Source organism: Lutjanus erythropterus, chromosome 5, assembly GCF_056507025.1.
Source record: "Lutjanus erythropterus isolate fLutEry1 chromosome 5, fLutEry1.hap2, whole genome shotgun sequence".
Taxonomy (NCBI): Eukaryota; Metazoa; Chordata; class Actinopteri; order Lutjaniformes; family Lutjanidae; genus Lutjanus; species Lutjanus erythropterus.
The window spans coordinates 20654628-20666134 of NC_139321.1; the positions used below are offsets into that span (position 1 = coordinate 20654628).

General features: G+C 40.8%; 1 protein-coding gene across 1 annotated transcript; it reads right to left on the reverse strand.

Annotated features, from left to right (window-relative positions):
* Nucleotides 1-2002: 2002 nt before the first annotated feature.
* rtn4rl2b (reticulon 4 receptor-like 2b) lies at nucleotides 2003-9968 on the reverse strand. The gene is made up of 4 exons (XM_084718397.1): nucleotides 9820-9968; nucleotides 7619-7845; nucleotides 6708-6938; nucleotides 2003-4013 (listed from the first exon to the last, which is right to left on the reverse strand). The coding sequence occupies exons 1-4, from the start codon at nucleotides 9866-9868 to the stop codon at nucleotides 3141-3143; spliced, it is 1380 nt and encodes a 459-aa protein (XP_084574523.1). The 5' UTR covers nucleotides 9869-9968; the 3' UTR covers nucleotides 2003-3140.
* Between the last annotated feature and the right edge of the window lie 1539 nt (nucleotides 9969-11507).

Here is an 11507-nt window from a genome sequence, read left to right on the forward strand (position 1 = left end):
TGAAATAAAATAAAATATATATGTAGAAAAAAACAAAACAAAACAAAATAAATGTATTTTGTTTGTGCTTGTGTGCCACTTTTTCGCTCATGTTTTCCTATTCTTTTTCAGCATTCTTAGCACTTAAAGACATGAATGGACAAACAGCAATTTTATTTGATTGTTTCTTTATTTTCTAATAAAGCAAAACACTTTCTGCACATTTTTCCCATTGAAAAAAATACAGAATCTAACAGCATCACAGTATCGTTCATATTCTAGGCAGAAACTCACAGTCATGATTCGGGGTTGATCGGTACAGTGTGAACTTATTAACACATGAGGTTGACAGGGACCATATTGCCTGCATGAATAATGCAGAGGACCACAGACAGGTTGGCATTATGTTGAACAGATTGCTGAGTTAATACTTCATCCCTGTGAATAAATACAGCTCTAGTAGGGGGGGGGGGTTTCATTTTTGACAGCTTGAATGTCTGTGGTCTGTAGTATCATAAAATACAGATATATATGACTGAAATCAGATGGACCCCGCCAGAAATAAAATGGAAAACAATTATTTTCACATAACTGATCAGTTTTTTGGTCCACAAAAGGTCACTAAATGGTGAAAATTTGGTTTCCCAAAGCTCAAAATGATGCCCTGGACAGTCTTATTTTGTCCACAACCCACAGATATTCAGTTTACTGTCATAGAGGAGTAAAGAAACAAGAAAGTGTTCACATATGAGAAGCTGAAATCAGAGATTTTAGACATTTATTCTTAGGAAAAAAAGAGAAAAGATTCAAAATGATTAATCCAAATCAAAATAGTTGGCAATTAATTTAATAGTCGACAAATAATCAATGAATAATTGCAGCTCTAGTTGTGAAACAGTTTGGGGTCTCTGAGATGTGCATAAAAGAGTTTTTCAACTTTCAATCAGTTAAAAAAAATACACACATCCTCACACACACAGTCACACTGATGGAGACAAATCGCAGGTCAAAGTGTAGTGTAACAGGAGACCGCAGGACAGAGACCTGAGGCTTCAAACTACACTAAGAGCTGTGTAGGATTCAGCCCTGGTGTCGTTTTTACCTTGTTCTGCATCCGTTTGGAGTAGACAGACAGAGGCCATATTTTTTTTTAAAGAAAAAAAGGCACATGCACACAGGCACTCATTTTAAGAAGAGACCTGATCAAACTGGTCCTCTCAGGACTTTGGTTATTAGTCTGCAACTGTCCAGTCCCACTCACACAACAAAAAGTGGGTCACTCACACAAAAAAGATCAAAATGTGAGGCATCGGGAACTTAATCCACTCATAGCCACTCTGTCTTTTGCCAATAAATATGAAAAAATTGCAGTTTATTTTAGTTTGGAATGGTGATTGCAAAAAAGTTAATCTTGCGAGTGTGGAGATTGGACTCTCTACCCACATATGATTTGTAGGAGGAACAGTTGGCAGAGGAGGTGTGTTCAATAAGATCTGGGGCTTCAACTGAAAACTTTCTAATATGTTTAATGTTAAACACTTTAGTGTGTATTTCTGTTTTTTTTTTTCCCTTTTAAATATACTTTTGCATGTTTGAAAGCCCCAGTGAAGACGCGTAGTGGTCAAAAAATGTTTGCAATTTACCCTCATCGCTTCTATTTATTTTTTGGAGTGCCCGGATTGCTCTGATTATTTAATTATGATGATGCTTATGATGGAGCTGTGTTTTGTTTTTCTTTCTTTCCTCTTTTGCTTACTGTTGTTGAATTCCTATTTAAAAAAAAACATCTGAATCTGAGGTACAAGCCTTCTGTTTTTTTGCGAGTGAGCATAAGTTTTCTGATATGTTTATATTGTCTCACTGAATCTTTTCGAAACAAGTTTTTACAGCATTTCTGCAAATTCTTAAAAAGTCTAAAATTTACAATCTAAGTTTTAGGCTTTAAAATCTTTTAAAATGTTTCAAATATGATTTTGACAGGTCTTTAAAATTGACTGATGATGTTATTGGTACTCGCTGGAGGTGAATGATCACACTGTAACAACTAATAAATGAAAAAAACATTGAACCAATAAGTATTCATGCAAACTGTGCATGTACTTTGTACATTTATGGATGTGAAATTACTTAATTTGCATTCGTAATGCTCTTAAAAAGGTCTTCAAAGTCTTAAATTGAACTTGTCAGGTTGTCTGCAAGAGGAAGAGACAAGACGTGAAAACATAAAGGGAGAGAAAAAGGAGTTTCCACATTTCACTTGTTTGCTTCCATTTACAATCTAAGCATCTCTTCTATCACCACACGCTGTTGTTTATTCACTAAATGGTACTAAATGAAAACTAAAAATCCAGCTAATCTAAAATACAGAGAAATTATGTGAAGAGAGTATTTACAGTGATGATGATGATGTGCGATATGTACAAAGTGTGGGCGGTGGTTTGCTGGCATCTCTGGGATCACACGAGATATTGAATCTGAAGGAGTAGGGAGGAGGAGAGTCGCTCTTGGCTGCAAAACTAATGATCCTCTCCATCCTTTTCTGCCCTCAGATGAATATCTAAAGCTCACGTTTGCTTCACACGTCTCTCTGTAGTTCTTTACTTTTCTTTTCTGTACTCCCAAACCTCTCATCATATGTGTTAATCCACATATTTCTCCTATGTCTGGTATCATTAATCACCACTATTTTCATGATAAAATAAATAAATTAGTGAGTGATGATAAATTAGAGATGGCGCGCGGTGGTTGATATAGAAAATAGCTGTTAATGAGTCACAACGCCTGCGTTGTTTCCAGCTGTGATACCATAAAAAACATCAGGAGACACCACCAGCTGTGTGTGAGTTGTGTCTTTATCGTTTCATGATGTTGTTGTAGGTTTCTGCCTTTGTACCGTCACCATCAGACTCCATGATGTGACCTAGGCTTTATAAAGCCTGTACTAACAAGCAGCAGCTACTTCAACACTGAAACCCTATCCTGCTCAACCCAACTGCTCTTTAAAACAACTCCCCGCTGCCTCGCCTGTCTCCTGCGTCAGCATAGCACCTCCTGCAAGTCAAGGAGGTGACTGAAAGGAATCAAGATCCAGGTTTTTGTTAGAGTTGGAAAGAGTAGGGGGAGAAATTGGAGAAGAAAAAGGGTGCAGAGGAGGGAGGAGTTCAGCCAAAGAGGAAGTGGAGGGAGAATGTGACGATGAAGAGGGAAAGGAGGAGGTGGAGGAGAGATGGGGTGCAGGGTGAGGAGGAGGATGAGGGGAAGGCTGCGTCGTAGCCTGGGGGGCACTCCAGCTCAAAGCAGCGGACGGAGGAGTCTTCGTTCCCATAGTTGGCCCAGTATTCTTCCTGGTCCAGCTTGGGGAGCGCCACCTCGTGCTCCGACAGTTCGTACTTGGATGAGAAGGTCTCAGAGGGGGTTTTGGGGAGGTACGGAGGCTTGACAGCAGAGAAGGGGAAGGCCTTCACCGTCTCCGTGCTCTTCTGATACGACGCCTTGGATGAAGATGCGGGCTTGTGCTTTGAGAACCACCAGCGGGTCTTGGTGCTGAAGGTGGTGGTGGTGCTTCCAGCCAGAGAGCCGGGGTCAGGCAGAGGGCAGAGGGCGAAGTCCATCTCTCGGAGGAATCTGAGGTCCTGGCCGCGACGATGGGATGGGGAGGTGCACATGAGCTCGGATGAGGAGATGCGGGCCTTGCGGAACCACTCCCAGAGGGGGCGAGCCTCGCAGCCGCAGGACCAGGGGTTGCCATTGAGGCGGAGGAACTGGATGCCCTGGGTGTCTCTCATGGCCTGGCCGGGCAGCTCGGCCAGAGAGTTGTTGAACAGGTAGAGGATGGTCAAGCGGCCCAGATCGCGGAAAGCCCGACGGTTGACCTGCCTGATGCGGTTATCGTGGATAAGAAGGCGGTCCAGGTTGACCAGGCCTCTGAACACGTTCTCAGAGAGTGCACGGATACGGTTTCCATGCAGGAAGAGATGGGTGAGGTTGACCAGATCTGAGAACAGGTCGTCCTGCAGAAAGTGGAGCTGATTCTCCTGCAGGAAAGTCAAAACACAAGATTTATTGTGGTGGAAATCCAATCAAATTTTGATGGTTAAAAGATGTTGTTGGGTGGCCTCTAAAAGAGACACATAGTCAAATCTTAAGTTATCTTATGTTAGCAAAGCACTGGCTAACTAGCAAGCTAATCTACATCAATCATTAGCTGCCTAGTTGCATCTGATAGTACAAAAAAACAGCTAGCTAACTAGCTAGCTAATCTAAGCTACCAACCAATCATTAACAAGCAGGTTACATCTGATCGCTAATGTTAGCAAAACACAAGCTAACTAGCTAGCTAATCTGCATTAATCATTCACTCGCTAGTTAGCTTGCATTTTGCTAACATTTGCGAACTTAAGATGTGGCTATATGTTGCTTTTACACATTCACTGAGCAACTTCTAGCAACTATCTTCAAATTTTTGTTTTCTTTTCAACATAGACAAGCCCAGAACATAACATAACTAATAACAGGAAACAGGAAAGGAGAAAGTCAACCAAGGTGCCACTAGTTACTAGGCTTCCTCAACTGTTAATGCAGCACAGAGCAAAAAGGGGTGGGACTTAGAAAGGGCCCTTTAATTAGACGATCTTGGCTGTATATGTGACATATGATTTCCCCTTTAGAAATCACTGAACTGGAGTCCATAGTCTCTGTTTCAGTCAGTCATCACTATCAGGTGTGATGGGAGGAAGAAAACTCACTTCTGCAGTCTGCAGTTACCATATATGTACACTCCGGGAGCATCCTATTTGAAAGTAGCTTTGCAGTGGTCAGAAGTGACCTCTACCGCCTGGAACCAAACTGAATGTGGGAGAGATTTTTTCATTCCCTCAAAAGGCCATCTTGGAAGGCATTCACTCTCTGATTAAATTGCTTGATTCAAGGACTCTCCAACAGCTGAGATCTCTCTGTCAGCTGCCAAAAGACTGACAAGAACAACTCTGCCAAAAAAGTACAGGTGACGTCTTAAAAACTCTCAGCAAGCTAATAACTTTTTAAAAATTTTATCTAATTTTCAGTGTATTGAAATCAGTCACTTCCTGTATATTTATATGTCTTCTTACATGTTCCTTTTTTTTATTTTTGTATTGTTTATTTAATTTTGTGAGTACATTTTATTCTACTATTGTATATTTTTATTTTTATTCTTCTTCTGTCTTTTATTACTTAATTTACTGTTATTTTGTAATAGAGCATTTAGCAATAGAGCATTTTCACATGAGTGTACTTGTATAACCATTGTGACAATAAATATCTTTGATCTTAAATCTAATTATATAGTACACCTTGTATTTTAAAGCTATTTAGTTCTGCTGTGTTGAGTGTTAAATACTATATAAATAAGGATTAGAGTTTGGTATTTTTTCATTGTCCAGTCATGATTTTTCCTAGTACTTAATGTTAATAAAAGAGAGTATTCACACAATTGCAGATGAAACTTAAAGGTACATTCATGTAGCTGGATGTTTAGTTGAAATGTTGCGCTGTCAGTGGTTTTAATAATTTTCAGTCATCAGGCTGGAGGTCAACTTAAAGAAGCAGGCATGTATTGGTCGTATTTTCTTCTATCCACTGGTGAGATCGGCCTCTACCTTGTTCCAGAGTTGTGTTTGATCATTTTGTTTCATATGACTTGCAGCTAGAAATGCTACTAAGAGCAAATGTGTGGGCACACGGTCCCTTTTGTGTATTACACACTCATTTATATGCAAGGAAGATTTGGCAGCGGCTCACTTTGCTCATTCTGTGTCATTTCTTCACTGCAATCAATCTGAGAGCCATCAGTTGTGCTTGATAATAATATGATGGTAACACAAATAAAATTTGTTTTTCCACTGTTTAATTGTTCGTATGAGATGAAACAAATCACAGAAGTGATAGTTTTTCAAAGATCTACATTTATAAAGAGGTGGGGGCCTGTAATTAGTCTGTTGATGGGTTAAGGGAATCCATGTGTGTATGCACCTGTCCTTTGCCTTTTTGGATATGTACATCCTATTGTATTTGAACATTAACCACACTTGTACTAAATCTGGATGTATGTCATTGTTTTGTATAGATGATAATGGAAATTGAAATGATGTGAAACTGTACTGCATGTATGGAAGTTAAAATAAAGTTTACATTATAAAAATTAACTGTCCAATTAAACAGTGCTAAATGTTCCTGATGAGGTGGATTGCTTCAGTTCAAGATCTTATGAGTCTTAATATTATTATTTATACTCAGCTTGCATTTTTGTGATTGTGTGCAACTTACTGAACCTTCTTAAAACAATCCTTTAATATACATAGTATAAAAGTGTGTGTGGGTGCACAGCCTACAAGTTGGCAACTGTATAGTGACTATGGGTGTCACAGTTTCAATTCTAAATCAAAAATTGGTTGAAAAGAGCTTTCAATTTCAATAATCAAAACCAAAAGCAGGGTTGGCAATTCCCCCAGTGCTTTTTGGCATCTCAACTCGGTGGCAGGCGGTTATGTAGGTCATACAGAGGCATCACTATTAAACTGAGACTGTTTGATAACCAGTGTAGGTTGTTTAACGTCCCCATATAGCATGCAGTTTTTTTGTGAAGGCAGCAACCTGCTGGTACCGGGAGAGACTCGCTTTCTACAACAAATCTTATTTTTACATGTGGTTTTTGTTGTGTGAACGAGTGTGTGTGTGCATGCTGGATTTACCTGCAGGTAGAGGAACTGCAGGCTGTACAGTTTGTGGAAGAGGTCATGGGGGAGAGCGGCCAGCTTGCAGCGATGCATGTGCAGGCTCTGCAGCTTCTCCAGGCCCCTGAAGGCTCCACCTTCCAGGCGATGCAGAGGGTTATCACCCAGATCGAGCTCCTCCAGCACCCTGAGGTTACTGAAGGCTCCGGCCTCGATCCATGTGATGTTGTTGGCGTACAGCCAAAGAACCTGCACAGAAAAGAAGAGAAAAGATCGGGGATGGGAGAGGAGAAATAAGAGACTATAAAGAATGTCTGAAAATGTTTCTGGGGAATTCAACAGATACAAAAGCACATAGCACAGGACTAACTGTTACTTCAAACCTGTTAATTTGATATACTGATATCCTTTCCAGCATTTTTAAAACATGCCTGTTTTGGGTCTCACATTGAATGGTAATTTTTCATCACATTAAACCAGTCTTCCAGTTTGGGTGGACCTTGACATAACTATTTTTGCATAATGGATTTTTTGCTAAACATATATGCTTTAGGGAAGTAGTGGTGGCATCTTACTCAAGTATAATACCTGCAAATAAAACCAGATATTGATTTTTAAAACTTTGTCTAAGCTATTTCTTCCAGTATCTGCGAATCTGCTCCCACAGACCCACAGCCTCCCCAGCTTGCTGTCTGTCCCAACCTGTTCTGTTATAAAGCACCTGACCACATTTTTCCAATTAAACTCTCTCCAAGACAATGAATTGATTGATTCCAACTGCTTATCAATTAAATCTTCACAAAGTTTCCTTCACTTTCCCAGTATTCATCTGAGTAGAATGTATTCACCTTTTTTATTTCTTGAAGGCTGAGTTTAGAAATAGTACTGAGAAACGTGTCTATTCTGTAAGCTGATGGTGCCATTTTTACCTGTGTCTCGAAGCCAAAAGAGTCTGCGCGCAGCTCTGTGATGCGGTTGTTCTGCAGGAAAACACGTTGTGAGTCATACGGCACACCAGCTGGCACTATGGTGAGGTTCTGGGACTGGCAGCTGACCGTCATGGGCGTAGGGTAACACACACAAAGCCTGGGGCATGCTTCCACCCCGCCCGGCTTCATCACCACCAGCCACAGAATCAGCCATAGACACAGTCCACCTGCAGAGAGACACAGAGACAAAGGAGGTTAATTCTCGTGAGAAGAAAAAGAGCAAAATTGGAGGTTGGATAAACAGCAAAGGGTCATTGCTGCAGCAGTTAGTCCTGGTCTGGTGGACATGCACATTGTGTGTGACAGACAGACAGACAAAGACAGAGAGGTTGATTTCAGCTTTTGGCACCAGTCTTTCATTGCTGTCTGCCTGTCAAACCTGCAGCTGTTGTCAGTGATTCTTTTTAGCACTGCTGTGCTCTCACCCGTAACTTGTTGATGGCTCCCAGAACTTTGGAAGTCATATATAATTCACCAGATTACATTACAGAAATCATTCACCCATTCATATCCACTGGGTCACTTAACACCAGTCTCCATTGCTGGTGTGACATGGTTGCATAATTCTGGATTTCAGCAGTTTAAAGCACTAAAAATCACCACAAATTTACAGTAAAGAGCTTCAAGAGACAACAAACGTGAATCACACGTGCCCCCCTGCATTAAATTAACCTGCTTTCCCAGTTCTCAGGCCATCAAAAGGATGTTTCCGCTGAGAGGTTCGCCACAGGGGGCACGCGTAAAACCTGCAACCAGACCCGGATCAGTGTCGCTTCTTATCAATATTGCAGCAGGTTCTTGGCACAGCTCGGATATCTGCACACAAAAGTGGCCACCGCGGGAAAAGTACATGCATGAAATAATGATGAACTTCCCATTCAGCTGCCGTGCGCAAGATTTTCCAGCGACTCACCTCTTGACCTCTTAACAAGTTGGACCATTAGCTGCGCTGGACACGGAGGAAGAACTGGAGCTTTTGAGTGGAATCAGACACCTTTCCAGAGTCTTTCGTAAGTCTTATTTACCCCAAAGTAAAGAGATGAGATGAGGAATAAAGTTCAGAATCAAGCGCGTAATAAATCATATCTGTATTCCTCCGTGCGTAAAGGAGATATGGAGAGAACGGATAAGGAGTATTTGGTAAACTTTACAAGAGAGACAACATAAATTAACTATCTTTTAATCACGTGCTGTAGATGACTTTTAACGTAATGGACTACATTCACACTTTCCTTCACATCTTTTGCTGCCAAATCGTTGCGCTAGGATGTTAAGCAAGTGCGCACTCTGGCTCCCTCATATGCTTCATTCTTTTAATTTTCACATCCTTAACTGACACACACGATGAGAATCGAAATAGATGTCGAGCAATGGTAAGCAATTTAAAGTACTACGCAAGATGACGGTGTGTAAAACTATAATAAAGTTCAAAATTTCAGCTGTTTTCAAAGAAAGTCATAGTTTAAAATCCCAGATCACCTGTTAACTAGTTGGCCTATTTGCTGAGCTGGACGCGGAGGGAGAACTGGAGCTTTTGAGTGACGCCTTTGAAGAGTCTTTCCTAAGTCTTATTTGCCCAATGAGATGAGAAATAAAGCGTAGAATCATGCGCGCAAAAAAGATGTGCATAGCTTGGATAAGGAGGTTCTGGCAAACTTTACAGGTGAGCCAATGCATATGAAGTAACTTTGATCATGTGTTGACAATGACTTTTCATATAATGACATAAATTCACACTTAAATTAGATTTCCTCAAGAGCCTTTGCTGCTAAATCGTTGCGCTAAAATGCCCCCCAAAACTGCGCACTCTGGCTCTCTCCATACGCTTCATTCCTCTAAATTTCAAACATCCATAATTGACAAACACGATTTAAATTTAAGTGGATGCTGAACAATGGTAAACAGCTAAAAGTATTAGTAAAAATGACAGTGCGTAAAATCATAATAAAGTCTAAAAGTTCAGCTGTTTTCCACAGACTGCTGTGCCCAAAATAACAAGGAAACATTCCTGTGATTTCAAAGTTTTAAATCCCTCAGATCACTTGCTTCACTATTAAGAAGAACATAGAAGTGACCTGCGACATGTCAGCTAAATCACAGAAATGCATTTGCAAAATCAAACATGCATTCAAGGTACTCACTCTTGAAGTTGTGGACGTTGGAGCCCTTCACAGACCAACGAGTCTCCATGTCGAACCAAAGCCGAAAGCGAGTTAGCCTGCGCGGCGTGGAGGTGCCTGCTTGCTGCTATCTCTGCTGAGGTTCAGCTCTGGTGATCGAGTCGAGTGGCTGCGGCTTCAAGCAGTGACGACCTGGAGTCCCGGGAAGCCATTTATACCCGCGGCCCGTTCGTCGCCTACACCCGTGAGCAGCGGAGGATCCTCTCTACGTCAGCCCGAGAGGAGGGGTGAGGTGAGCGCCACCGGAGGAAGAGACAAGAAAGGCAGCAGCAGGGCGGGTTTGGACTGTGGAGTTACCTAAAAAAGTAACGCATCACTGCCTGGTTGAAGTGAGATTGTCACTTTATTCCTCAGCCTTGTGATGAGGTCATTAAAAGCACAGTCAAACACAATCCCTTACATTTTGCGCATGAGCATTATCACTTTTTTTAAAAAAAAGAGATTTATCTTGAATTTAGGTCTAATTTCAGTGGTTTTCACCATTTAAGACAAAGCAGTGTGTCAGGAATCCGACTCATAGTGAACAGTGGAGGTGGGACTTGGGAAAAGGGTAAAAATATTAAGTGTATTACAGTCCAAAAATGTTTTTGCGCTTGTGTGGCTCCATCGTGGCACATGCGCTCACAAGGGGGTTGGAGGAGGAAAGGACAGGAGGTGGGAAAAAAAACTCACTTGGCATTAAAGCCAAAAAATCATCTGCCTGGATCATTTAGTGTAGGCCCGTTTGGCCAGAGGCCGAGAGCCGCCTACAATTGAGAACAACAGATGAAGATGAAAGGGAAACCCAGCGGTGGAGCGAAGTGATCTAACACAGCATATGGACCCGGGAGGAGAGATGATGACAAACCACTGACAACACACACACACACACACACACACACACACACACACACACACACACACACACACACACACACCCTTTCCTTCTGTATGTAATCAGCGATGGAATGTAACTAAGTACATTTACTCAAGTACTGTAGGGAAGACTGGAGGCACATCTTTAAGATTTTCATTACACCAGTCATCTTCTGATACAAGAAACATAAAAGTACACTAACTGACAATACAATTTATATATTTCAACTTGTAAGGATAAGACTATATTATTAAATTTAACATTAATCACACTGCTACTGTAGTATCTAATAATGTAACTATATTTTATATGGTTCAAATTCTGTCAGATGTCAGGCAAAGCAAACGTCTGTTTTTGCAGAAGACTGAGTGCTAGCTAGATTTTAATGATGTGAATTGTGGTAATTTTACATTTAAATTCAAATGCTGTTATCAAAAGTATAATGTCATTGACAGGGGTTGGTATCATCTCTAGAGAAATCCAAAGATTTTTGGGAAATTTATGACAATGCAAACTCTAGAGATAAAAGAAAGAAATCAGACCGGTTGATCTTTGCTGTATCAGATGTTTGTGTAAAAGTAATAAAAGAGCAGCTACTGTTAGCAAACACTATGGTTAGCTAATGTTCACTAAAACTATTTGCTAATCTTAGCGAATAAGACCTTCTGCTACTGTTAACAAACACCACTGTTAGCTACTATTTGCTAACATTACTATTAGCTAATGTTCTAATTAGCTAGAACAGTTCTAGCTAATTAGTGAACTGTTCGCTGACACCACTAGCTAATACTTA

Excerpts from the sequence above, each read along its gene's own strand:
- rtn4rl2b (XM_084718397.1), bottom strand. The coding sequence starts at position 9,868 with ATGGAGACTCGTTGGTCTGTGAAGGGCTCCAACGTCCACAACTTCAAG. Across the intron at positions 7,846-9,819 it reads CAACGTCCACAACTTCAAGA|GTGGACTGTGTCTATGGCTG; the intron begins GTGAGTACCTTG and ends GTCTCTCTGCAG. Across the intron at positions 4,014-6,707 it reads TGCAGTTCCTCTACCTGCAG|GAGAATCAGCTCCACTTTCT; the intron begins GTAAATCCAGCA and ends ACTTTCCTGCAG.